Source organism: Mytilus galloprovincialis, chromosome 9 (assembly GCF_965363235.1).
Source record: "Mytilus galloprovincialis chromosome 9, xbMytGall1.hap1.1, whole genome shotgun sequence".
Lineage (NCBI taxonomy): Eukaryota > Metazoa > Mollusca > Bivalvia > Mytilida > Mytilidae > Mytilus > Mytilus galloprovincialis.
The window spans coordinates 93,879,401-93,891,804 of NC_134846.1; the positions used below are offsets into that span (position 1 = coordinate 93,879,401).

At 32.2% G+C, this 12,404-nt stretch overlaps 1 protein-coding gene across 5 annotated transcripts in view; it reads left to right on the forward strand.

Moving 5' to 3' along the window:
* The window catches only part of LOC143046389 (annexin A4-like), a 53,111-nt gene extending 42,177 nt beyond the window's left edge, over positions 1-10,934 (forward strand). For 2 of the 5 annotated variants that reach the window (XM_076219527.1, XM_076219530.1), the window contains 3 exons: positions 302-360; positions 5,435-5,557; positions 9,112-10,934. In XM_076219527.1, coding sequence (XP_076075642.1) covers positions 302-360; positions 5,435-5,557; positions 9,112-9,174 — 245 coding nt within the window. In that variant the 3' untranslated portion in view covers positions 9,175-10,934. Of the gene's footprint in view, positions 1-301; positions 361-5,434; positions 5,558-6,373; positions 6,437-9,111 lie in introns of all 5 variants that reach the window. The other 3 variants (XR_012969154.1, XM_076219528.1, XM_076219529.1) reach the window with 3 other exon arrangements.
* The last annotated feature ends 1,470 nt before the right edge of the window (positions 10,935-12,404 follow it).

The following is a 12,404-nucleotide window of genomic DNA, read 5'->3' on the forward strand; positions in this document are numbered from 1 at the left end:
GAGAAACATAATGCAAAAGACCCCACTCCTCTAGTTTGAAAATAAAAATATTAAAAAACCTAAGTACATCAACTGAGCAAGCATGAAAGTGTGAAAGACGCTAATTGATAACGATCTCCAAGGACAAATCTAAGAAGTACAAAACCCTACATTTGTACATCATATCATAAAAATTTCTGTCTATGTATGGTTTCAGAAGAGTTGCAAGTCAATAAAATTATCTCTTCCTTCAGTAGTATAGGTAACAATTACAACTATAACATTCAATGTCACTAATTTAAAATGTGTTGGTTTTTTTCAGTGAGAGTTGTCAAAAACCGACCAGCTTATTTTGCTCAGAAGCTCTATCACTCCATGAAGGTAAAGTACTTATTAAACTGTATTTTCATAATAGTGATATATCCCTCACATTGGCTGGAAGAAAATGGGAGTCATCTATTGTCATTTATTGGTATACCAATTTGTTGTAAGGAATAATGACTATCTGACATTATTGTAGACCCCATGTTCAAGGTCATTAATCACATCATGAAGGTTACTTGTATCTAGTGTACATTTAATGTCCATGTCATGTCATCTATATATGTATTTTGTATTTATTCACAATAAAAGTCTTTCTGATCCTCTATCATAATCCTTTGATCTCAAAATTTTTGGGTTAATTTTCATCCTGTTAGGATGAATTCAAAATTTTCAAATCCCAGGTTTATGTTACTCGTCACTTGTTTTTAATACAGTCCAATAATTTTGATGATTCATTTTTTTTCGTGGGTACCAATTTTTGTGGTTTGAGAAAAACTTGCATATTCATGGATATTTAATTTTGGGGTTTTTGGCAAAGTCCACGTACACTCCTTTAGAAAATTTTCAATTTGTTGAATAATTAAAATTGTAGTTTCCCTGTACCAAGCAATCTACAAAATTAGTATCCACAGTAATCTATTGATTGATTGATAATTGGTTGCTTTACGTCCAGCACATATCCTATTGATTGATTGATAATTGGTTACTTTACGTCCACCACCTATCCTATTGATTGATTGATAATTGGTTGCTTTACGTCCACCACATATCCTATTGATTGATTGATAATTGGTTGCTTTACGTCCACCACATATCCTATTGATGGATTGATAATTGGTTGCTTTACGTCCACCACCTATCCTATTGATTGATTGATAATTGGTTGCTTTACGTCCACCACCTATCCTATTGATTGATTGATAATTGGTTACTTTACGTCCAGCACCTATCCTATTGATTGATTGATAATTGGTTGCTTTACGTCCCAAACATATCCTATTGATTGATTGATAATTGGTTGCTTTACGTCCCAAACATATCCTATTGATGGATTGATAATTGGTTGCTTTACGTCCAGCACCTATCCTATTGATTGATTGATAATTGGTTGCTTTACGTCCCAAACATATCCTATTGATTGATTGATAATTGGTTGCTTTACGTCCCACACTTATCCTATTGATTGATTGATAATTGGTTGCTTTACGTCCAGCACATATCCTATTGATCGATTGATAATTGGTTGCTTTACGTCCAGCACATATCCTATTGATTGATTGATAATTGGTTACTTTACGTCCAGCACATATCCTATTGATTGATTGATAATTGGTTACTTTACGTCCCACACATATCCTATTGATCGATTGATAATTGGTTGCTTTACGTCCCACACATATCCTATTGATGGATTGATAATTGGTTACTTTACGTCCAGCACATATCCTATTGATTGATTGATAATTGGTTGCTTTACGTCCCGCACTTATCCTATTGATTGATTGATAATTGGTTGCTTTACGTCCAGCACATATCCTATTGATTGATTGATAATTGGTTGCTTTACGTCCAGCACATATCCTATTGATTGATTGATAATTGGTTACTTTACGTCCACCACATATCCTATTGATGGATTGATAATTGGTTGCTTTACGTCCACCACCTATCCTATTGATTGATTGATAATTGGTTGCTTTACGTCCACCACCTATCCTATTGATTGATTGATAATTGGTTGCTTTACGTCCACCACATATCCTATTGATTGATTGATAATTGGTTGCTTTACGTCCACCACATATCCTATTGATGGATTGATAATTGGTTGCTTTACGTCCACCACCTATCCTATTGATTGATTGATAATTGGTTGCTTTACGTCCACCACCTATCCTATTGATTGATTGATAATTGGTTACTTTACGTCCAGCACCTATCCTATTGATTGATTGATAATTGGTTGCTTTACGTCCCAAACATATCCTATTGATTGATTGATAATTGGTTGCTTTACGTCCCAAACATATCCTATTGATGGATTGATAATTGGTTGCTTTACGTCCAGCACCTATCCTATTGATTGATTGATAATTGGTTGCTTTACGTCCCAAACATATCCTATTGATTGATTGATAATTGGTTGCTTTACGTCCCACACATCCTATTGATTGATTGATAATTGGTTGCTTTACGTCCAGCACATATCCTATTGATCGATTGATAATTGGTTGCTTTACGTCCAGCACATATCCTATTGATCGATTGATAATTGGTTGCTTTACGTCCAGCACATATCCTATTGATTGATTGATAATTGGTTGCTTTACGTCCAGCACATATCCTATTGATTGATTGATAATTGGTTACTTTACGTCCACCACATATCCTATTGATTGATTGATAATTGGTTGCTTTACGTCCAGCACATATCCTATTGATTGATTGATAATTGGTTGCTTTACGTCCACCACATATCCTATTGATGGATTGATAATTGGTTGCTTTACGTCCACCACATATCCTATTGATTGATTGATAATTGGTTACTTTACGTCCAGCACATATCCTATTGATGGATTGATAATTGGTTACTTTACGTCCACCACATATCCTATTGATTGATTGATAATTGGTTGCTTTACGTCCAGCACATATCCTATTGATTGATTGATAATTGGTTGCTTTACGTCCACCACCTATCCTATTGATGGATTGATAATTGGTTGCTTTACGTCCCACACTTATCCTATTGATTGATCATTGATAATTGGTTGCTTTACGTCCCACACATATCCTATTGATTGATTGATAATTGGTTGCTTTACGTTCCACACATAACCTATTGATTGATTGATAATTGGTTGCTTTACGTCCACCACATATCCTATTGATTGATTGATAATTGGTTGCTTTACGTCCCACACTTATCCTATTGATTGATTGATAATTGGTTGCTTTACGTCCACCACTTATCCTATTGATTGATCATTGATAATTGGTTGCTTTACGTCCACCACATATCCTATTGATTGATTGATAATTGGTTGCTTTACGTCCACCACTTATCCTATTGATTGATCATTGATAATTGGTTGCTTTACGTCCACCACATATCCTATTGATTGATTGATAATTGGTTGCTTTACGTCCCACACTTATCCTATTGATTGATTGATAATTGGTTGCTTTACGTCCACCACTTATCCTATTGATTGATCATTGATAATTGGTTGCTTTACGTCCAGCACATATCCTATTGATTGATTGATAATTGGTTGCTTTACGTCCACCACTTATCCTATTGATTGATCATTGATAATTGGTTGCTTTACGTCCACCACATATCCTATTGATTGATTGATAATTGGTTGCTTTACGTCCCACACTTATCCTATTGATTGATTGATAATTGGTTGCTTTACGTCCACCACATATCCTATTGATTGATTGATAATTGGTTGCTTTACGTCCAGCACATATCCTATTGATTGATTGATAATTGGTTACTTTACGTCCACCACATATCCTATTGATGGATTGATAATTGGTTGCTTTACGTCCAGCACATATCCTATTGATTGATTGATAATTGGTTGCTTTACGTCCACCACATATCCTATTGATTGATTGATAATTGGTTGCTTTACGTCCAGCACATATCCTATTGATGGATTGATAATTGGTTGCTTTACGTCCACCACATATCCTATTGATTGATTGATAATTGGTTGCTTTACGTCCAGCACATATCCTATTGATTGATTGATAATTGGTTGCTTTACGTCCAGCACATATCCTATTGATTGATTGATAATTGGTTGCTTTACGTCCCACACATATCCTATTGATTGATTGATAATTGGTTGCTTTACGTCCACCACATATCCTATTGATGGATCGGTAATTGGTTGCTTTACGTCCAGCACCTATCCTATTGATTGATTGATAATTGGTTGCTTTACGACCAGCACATATCCTATTGATTGATTGATAATTGGTTGCTTTACGTCCACCACATATCCTATTGATGGATCGGTAATTGGTTGCTTTACGTCCAGCACCTATCCTATTGATTGATTGATAATTGGTTGCTTTACGACCAGCACATATCCTATTGATTGATTGATAATTGGTTGCTTTACGTCCCACACATATCCTATTGATTGATTGATAATTGGTTGCTTTACGTCCAGCACATATCCTATTGATTGATTGATAATTGGTTACTTTACGACCAGCACATATCCTATTGATTGATTGATAATTGGTTGCTTTACGTCCAGCACATATCCTATTGATGGATTGATAATTGGTTGCTTTACGTCCCAAACATATCCTATTGATTGATTGATAATTGGTTGCTTTACGTCCCACACATATCCTATTGATGGATTGATAATTGGTTGCTTTACTTCCAGCACATATCCTATTGATTGATTGATAATTGGTTACTTTACGACCAGCACATATCCTATTGATTGATTGATAATCGGTTGCTTTACGTCCAGCACATATCCTATTGATTGATTGATAATTGGTTGCTCTACGACCAGCACCTATCCTATTGATGGATTGATAATTGGTTGCTTTACGTCCACCACATATCCTATTGATGGATTGATAATTGGTTGCTTTACGTCCACCACATATCCTATTGATTGATTGATAATCGGTTGCTTTACGTCCAGCACATATCCTATTGATTGATTGATAATTGGTTGCTCTACGTCCAGCACATATCCTATTGATTGATTGATAATTGGTTGCTTTACGTCCAGCACATATCCTATTGATTGATTGATAATTGGTTGCTTTACGTCCACCACATATCCTATTGATGGATTGATAATTGGTTGCTTTACGTCCACCACATATCCTATTGATGGATTGATAATTGGTTGCTTTACGTCCAGCACATATCCTATTGATGGATTGATAATTGGTTGCTTTACGTCCAGCACATAACCTATTGATTGATTGATAATTGGTTGCTTTACGTCCACCACATATCCTATTGATTGATTGATAATTGGTTGCTTTACGTCCACCACATATCCTTTGTATGTATTATACTCTATCAGTACAATGTATTACAACAAATAATATTAATATGTTTAATTTGTTTCAGGGACTGGGAACAGACGATCGAACATTGATTCGTATTGTTGTTACAAGAGCTGAAGTTGACATGGTACAAATCAAACAAGAGTTCCAAAGACTCTATGGCAAATCTTTAGATACATTCATTAGGGTGAGTTATAGTTCATGCAATGATTTAATAGAGGGGGCAGGACCTTTTTGGGGAAGTCTGGATCAGGTGTTTTTAAGCTCAGGATTTTGGGATTGATCCTTTCGAGATCCCGGAATTCTTATTTTAAATTTAGGATGTCAGGATTTTAATTTCTTTAAATTGGGGACCTCTGGATTTCATGTTTTTAAGCCTGGGAATTTGGGATCCTTGTGGAGTTCTTTGCCTAAATGACCACATGTTAACTATGGTTATCACTTGGCGTCTAATGTCATCATCATCCATCTGTCCTCGTTGATAATTGTTATCTCCCCTTTTTATTGAAGAAAATTATTTTGGCCATAAATGTGTTTGTTACTTCTCAATTCACCCTTGGGCTATAGATTTTATACATTTCCTTTCAATTAAGAAAGTATTCCCAGTTACATTTTTAATATTTTTATATGTTCCTTTATTTGAGGTTCTCAATCCAACTGCTAAAGTTACCTCCCTTTATTTCAGAGCAATATTTACAGATAATAACATCAATGATGTCATATGCAAAATAGAGATAAACAGTTATCAATGGTCTTTCAATCTTGAGGATATTTCTCAGCCAAATCTCATTGCAGGGCTGTTACTCTTTCCATGAGATTTAGGTGAGAAACACCATCTTGTTTAAAAAGCCATTGATATTGTAAAATTATTATAGAATTGTTCTGTAATAAGTTTTCACTGTAGTCATTGACATCTGGACTACTGATGATTGTCATCTCCAATTTGGTCTATACATGACCATCTTAACTGGACTGTACATAACTATGTCTCCCTTTATTTCAGGACGATACATCGGGAGATTATAAAATTATTCTATGTTCCCTGATAGGAGCATCTAAATAGGGAGTAATGATTTTACTTATAGATTAGTTGTTTTTGTTCTTTAAATCCCCACAATTCAAAAAGTGAATAAAATAAGAACTTGTGTTTATGAAGCTTATGAGTATGTCTGTTTGCTTTAAGTGCCATGTTACTGCCTGCAATCAAATGCTTTACATATCAGTTTGTTTATAATATTGTTGAAGTCAATCTGATTAAATAATCCTAATCTGTGTCCATGCTTCAATAACAAGAATCTGACAACCCTCCATCCCACTTTCTGTTTAAAAGTTATTTTTAGATCCCCTGGTTTTGTTGCAATGATAAACAACTTTCAAAATTTGAAATCTGAAATTCATTAGCTTCTGTATTTTTTTCCAAAACAGAGAGTAGAATAGATTCTTGTAATCAAAGTATGGACACTGGGCCTATATATATTTAATCATATTGCCTTATATTTGGATCATTGCATTTCAAAATTGTATTTATTTGGATATTTAACATTTCAAAAATAGATTATTTGAATCATTGCATTTCTGAATTTCAGTAGTGTTAATTTTTGAATCATGGCATTTGCAAAAAAGTAACTATTCAGATAACTGCATTTCAAAATAGTTTATTTGAATCATTGCATTTCATTATTTTAATTATTTGGATCATTTCATTTCAATCTTATTTATATTTGAATCATGGCATTTGAAAAATTGTTGACATTTGGCTAATTGCATTTTATTTTATTTATTTATATATATTTGGATTATTGCTTTCCAGTCTTGTCACTTTTATTTGAGCGATTACATTATAATATTGTTCATATTTTGTTCACAATATTTGGATTAATGTTCTACAACATTTAGATAACAGAACAACTGGATTATTTCACGAGCCTATTATTATGTTGCACTATAACTCTGCTATGGATTCGTTTCATTTTGTGGGTAATTTCAGTTCCTGTTAAAAGTTTTTGGTTGGTATTTTTTATACAACTGCATGGTTCGTATACTGCTATGATGTCTCCTTTGTTGTCCGAAGACAATAACTTTAGTTTAAGTGAACGAATCTCTATCAAATTTTACAAGAAGATCCAATACCACAAATGGAGCTTAGGTTGGGATTAATTTTGGGAGTTATGGTTCCAACAATTTCGGAATTAGGGGTCAAAAAGAAGCATTTTCGTAGTTTCCAGACAATAACTTGTGTGTAATTGCATGGATCTCTCTAAAATTGTACTGCAAGGTTTCATACTACAAAGGGAAGGCTGAGATTGAGTTTTGGGGTTATTGCTCCAAAAGAGGGGGGGACATTATTTCTGTTTTATTCTGCATAATGACAATCAGGAAGACGCTTAATGAACCATCTATCTAGTAAATGACGTTATAAAGGCGAGCATAATTGACGAAGGACCCTACTCAAAAGTTGTCTATTAGATGCCCATAAATAGTGACAATCCAAAGCAGAGTAGATTTCCTGCATTATCATAATGGAGTTACTCTATATATATATTAAAAACTTATATTTATAAATACATATACCTTTGACTTTCTATCACAACTATTAGATTTATAATATAGTATTGAAAAAAAGTATTTTACTGGATTAACTATTATTAGGTACATTTAGGATTCAAATTTTGAAGCCAAATATTCATAGATATTAAGGAACCACTCAACTTTACCAAAATATACCAAAATTTAACTTTGGAACATGAACTTTACCTGAGAGAGTTAAATCTTTCAGTCTTGGTGAAATAATCCAACACAGTATTATACTTTTAGAATTGTGGGGATGTGCATTAGTTTATGTTACTAACAAAGTTATCCCAAAAAATCTTATATTGGAACCTGTCTCATGTTTTAAGTTTGTTGTTGAAATTGAATTGTTCATTTATCATACATTTTATTTGTGTTACAAAGAAGTTTATCATTGATAGTCAATTGATTGTCAGATATATATTTTGTCTATTTCCTGCATTTTATGTGACTATTAGATATCAGACCAGTTCCATAAGATATTTAAAGATTTGCAGGCATCCATTGATAATTAAATGGTTTTAAATTTAGATTATGTGCTGGCAATGTGCTAGTGGAGGCAGTAAACAGATATTTGAGACCATCAAATGAAAGATTGATGCCCACAAATCTTCAAATACAATACTGTTATCTCCATTCCATTATGTTACAATGCAACTACAAGAAAACACTGCTAACTCAGACATTTTAAAACAATGATTTCTGTACTGGGTGCACAATTCATACCATCAACCTTATTTTTTATGCCTTTTTCAATATAAACAATGTTGCATTAGAATTGATGATTAAAATGTTCTTGTTTCTGAGTTCTTAATAACTGTTTTAACATATAAATAAGAGGAGTTTTATCAAGTATATTTATATGATACAATAATCTTACAACACAAGTTCATGCTAGACTATACTGAAACATCATAAAACCTGTAAGAGTGTGATAAATATGTTGAACCAATTTGAGATAAAGATGATATCACATGGGTTTTCTTTTAGAAACAAATTATTCTTATATCTAAATGTCTACTACCCAATAATAATTGAAGCCATTTTTTATTTGATTTTTTTTTTAATAAAATGTTAGAATTATTTTCCTCAATCATTGTCATAGATAATATAATGGTAGAGTTGATTAGTTTGTACATGTCACATGATAATCACATGATATTTGTTTTACAGGAGGACACATCAGGTGACTATAAGAAGGTACTGATGGCTCTGGTAGCACAGGGAGGATACTAATCAGTGGACCGTGACATTTCTTTGTATAGTCTCCATTCTACAGCAACATTTGTCATTTAAAAGTTTTGGCAGCATTTCTTTACTGTTGATTTTTGTGGGGGAAAACACATGTATAAATTTAACTGTCAAAACACTTTTTCAATTTTATATTTATTAGATTCTGTAGTTATGTAAACTTGTATTATTCTAAGAAATTTTATGGTTTTGTTTTAATAAGTTTTTATGGATTGTAAAATAAAGGCAGGAGGGGACTGTTTTTTTTTTTGTATCTTTATCAAACATCCACAAGAACCTTTTAATGCAAATTTGCATAATATAACAGCATGGTTTTCTTGTATCAAGATTGTTCCTGTAGACTCATCATCCTTTATAAGGTAATTGTACTGTAAGAGTTGTCTCCGTTGCTGTAATCTCATCATCCTTTATAAGGTAATTGTACTGTAAGAGTCGTCTCCCTTGGAACAGTACTAGTCAGTGTGTTTCTATGTGGTAAACAAATAAGTTCCATACTTTAAAAGGTAGAGAAATTTTAAAAACAAATGCATATTGTTTGTTGATTTAAACAATGGAGTATATTTAGTGCTTGGTGTATGTGTTGACAGAATAGTTTTACATGGTGTAAAGTGTTACAATGTTAAAATGTTAAAGTGTTGGACCTTTGATTCAATTTTGTCTTTCCCTTTTTTATATGAATAAAAAAGAGCTTTTCATTGAATACAATTTTAATTAACTGAATCAATGTTATAGATTCCAATCTCAAAGTTCAATGCATTTCAAATTTTAGAAGTTTTAAAATGGATTTAATTGTTCAAGTATTAGCTTGTCAGTTTAATTAAAGGTGAAGTGTCTTGTAATTTTGTTCCCTATGACAAGCTGTACCTTTTAATTTGTTCTCCACTTGGATGTCTGGATGTCCACTACCCCATGAAATAGCAGAATCTATAGGAGTGAAAATGAGATGGCAAACTATGGCAATAATAGCGTTTAAGTTTTATGCATGTTATAAAAGTTTTTTGTTACATTGTGTGTTAAATGTGCCTAATTTATGTGTATTATCAGTCAAGTAGATATGTTATAGTGCTTCAACTAACACCTACGTATCAACATTATCTTTAATTTTACAATGATTTGTTATTTACATTGATTTTTTTCTTTAATTTATTTAAAAATGCTGATTAACTTCAACTAGTATAACTTTAATACAACTAATCTAATATTATAAATCTAATATTTTTAATTCTCACACCATTTATATTTAACCTTTACCACAGCAGATAGAGCATAATAAATCCTGATAAATCATAAATATTAAAAGAAGGAGAATAATTATTGGTATTACACAAATATTAACTAAATAATTTAATATTTTCAGTATTTCTCATATAAAAAAATTCTATAGATCGGTTACAAAATTTCTCTTATCCCCTTTTCCTATTTAATATTTTCAACTTTCTAAATTTATTACCTCCCTTATATTTCTAAATTTATTATCTCCCTTATATTCCAATATTGTTTGACTGTTGTTCACTGGAGATGTTGTAATAGATTAGAATCATTTAAATTGTGTTTATTTGAAGGAACGATTATCTCCCTTGATTAAACTATAGATTAGTTAGTTGTCATCAATAAATGAAATATGCCCCCTAATTTAAGTATTTGTGTTCATTAGAAGTCATGGTTTCCTTTATATAGATGTATTTGTTACTGCTATATTATTTAAATACTTCAAATTTTATATTAAATAAACATTTCAAAAGTTGTATTTTATTTTATTGATACTATTTAATAATTTGGTACTGTGACCCTTATAAAGTAGAAATGGTTTAAAGATAAGTATTTAGAAATTTTTCCTGATTTTCCATTCTTCTTTTCATCCATTTTGGATGAAGGTTTATGTCTGAAATGTGGGCTTCTTGACTTAATTTAGCGAGTTGTTAGAAGGTACTTAATATAAAAAAGAGAAGATATGATATGATTACTAATACAGCAACTATCCAACAAAGACCAAATGACCTTGATATAAGCAACTAGAGGTCACAGCACGGCCCTCAACAATGAGTAAATACAAAGTTATATGCTAGTCCCAGCATGACAATGTTATGCAATGGAAAAGAGAAATTCAAAGGCCTGATTAGCATTCAAACAATAAACAAATATGATAGACAGCAATTAACACCAGCCACTTGAAAGAGAAATTCCAAGGCCTGATTTATGTTTAAACAATAAACAAATATGATAGACAGCAACCAATAACAACCACTAAACTACAGGCTCATGACTTTTGAGACTGAGTTGGTACAGGCACTTACAGAAAATGTACAGAATGTGGCAGGATAATACATGATGGAGAATTCATTCAGGATTTGATTTGTGTCTTTTGCAATAATTGGGTACAAAGTGTCCTTATTGATGTGTCTTGGTCGTTGCATTCTCTGCATATGTAGGTCTTATAACTACTTGAGATAAAGAGAAAATCTTTTTCGTTTGATCATTTATTTGCTGTTGACATTATACTCTTGTTAGTTATTGTGTCTGAATTTTGATATTTTCCCAAAAGAAAGTCAAAAAACATTGTTCTGACAATAGTGACCAGTATTTTTGAAAACTTAGCTGCACCAAAAATTTAAATCATTGAAATTTCTTGTTGTTTTTTATGTTGGGTTACTGTCTGTTTGACATATCTAGAGTTCATCAGTCTACAGAGGAGGACATACATGATAACACAAGTCCAATGTCTATACTAATTTAGATGTTATAAAAATTCACCATATCAGAATATAAAGAACTCTGGGTTATATCACTATTTTTACATCAAGTGAAAATAATATTACATTATCAGTTGAATTTGTATTGTTTTGAATTTTATTAACCATCTGCAACATCTCGATATATGCTTTTAAAAACAATACCAATATAAAATAAGAAGATGTGGCATGATTGTCAATGAGACAACTCTCCACAAGAGACAATATGAATTTAATGTCTACAGGACACAGTATGGACTCAACAATAAGCAAAACCCATATAGCACAGAAAACTTTAAAAGACCCCAAAATGAAATTTTTTTAAAAATTCAAACGAGAAAACTGAGGGCCTGATTTATGAACAAAGCAATAAAAGAAAAACATTTAAAAAATGCATTAGATTATTGAAAGGTGAACTTAAAATGTGACGTCAACTTGACACAATTGATAACAAGAATGTGTCCACAGTACATGGATGCCCCACCC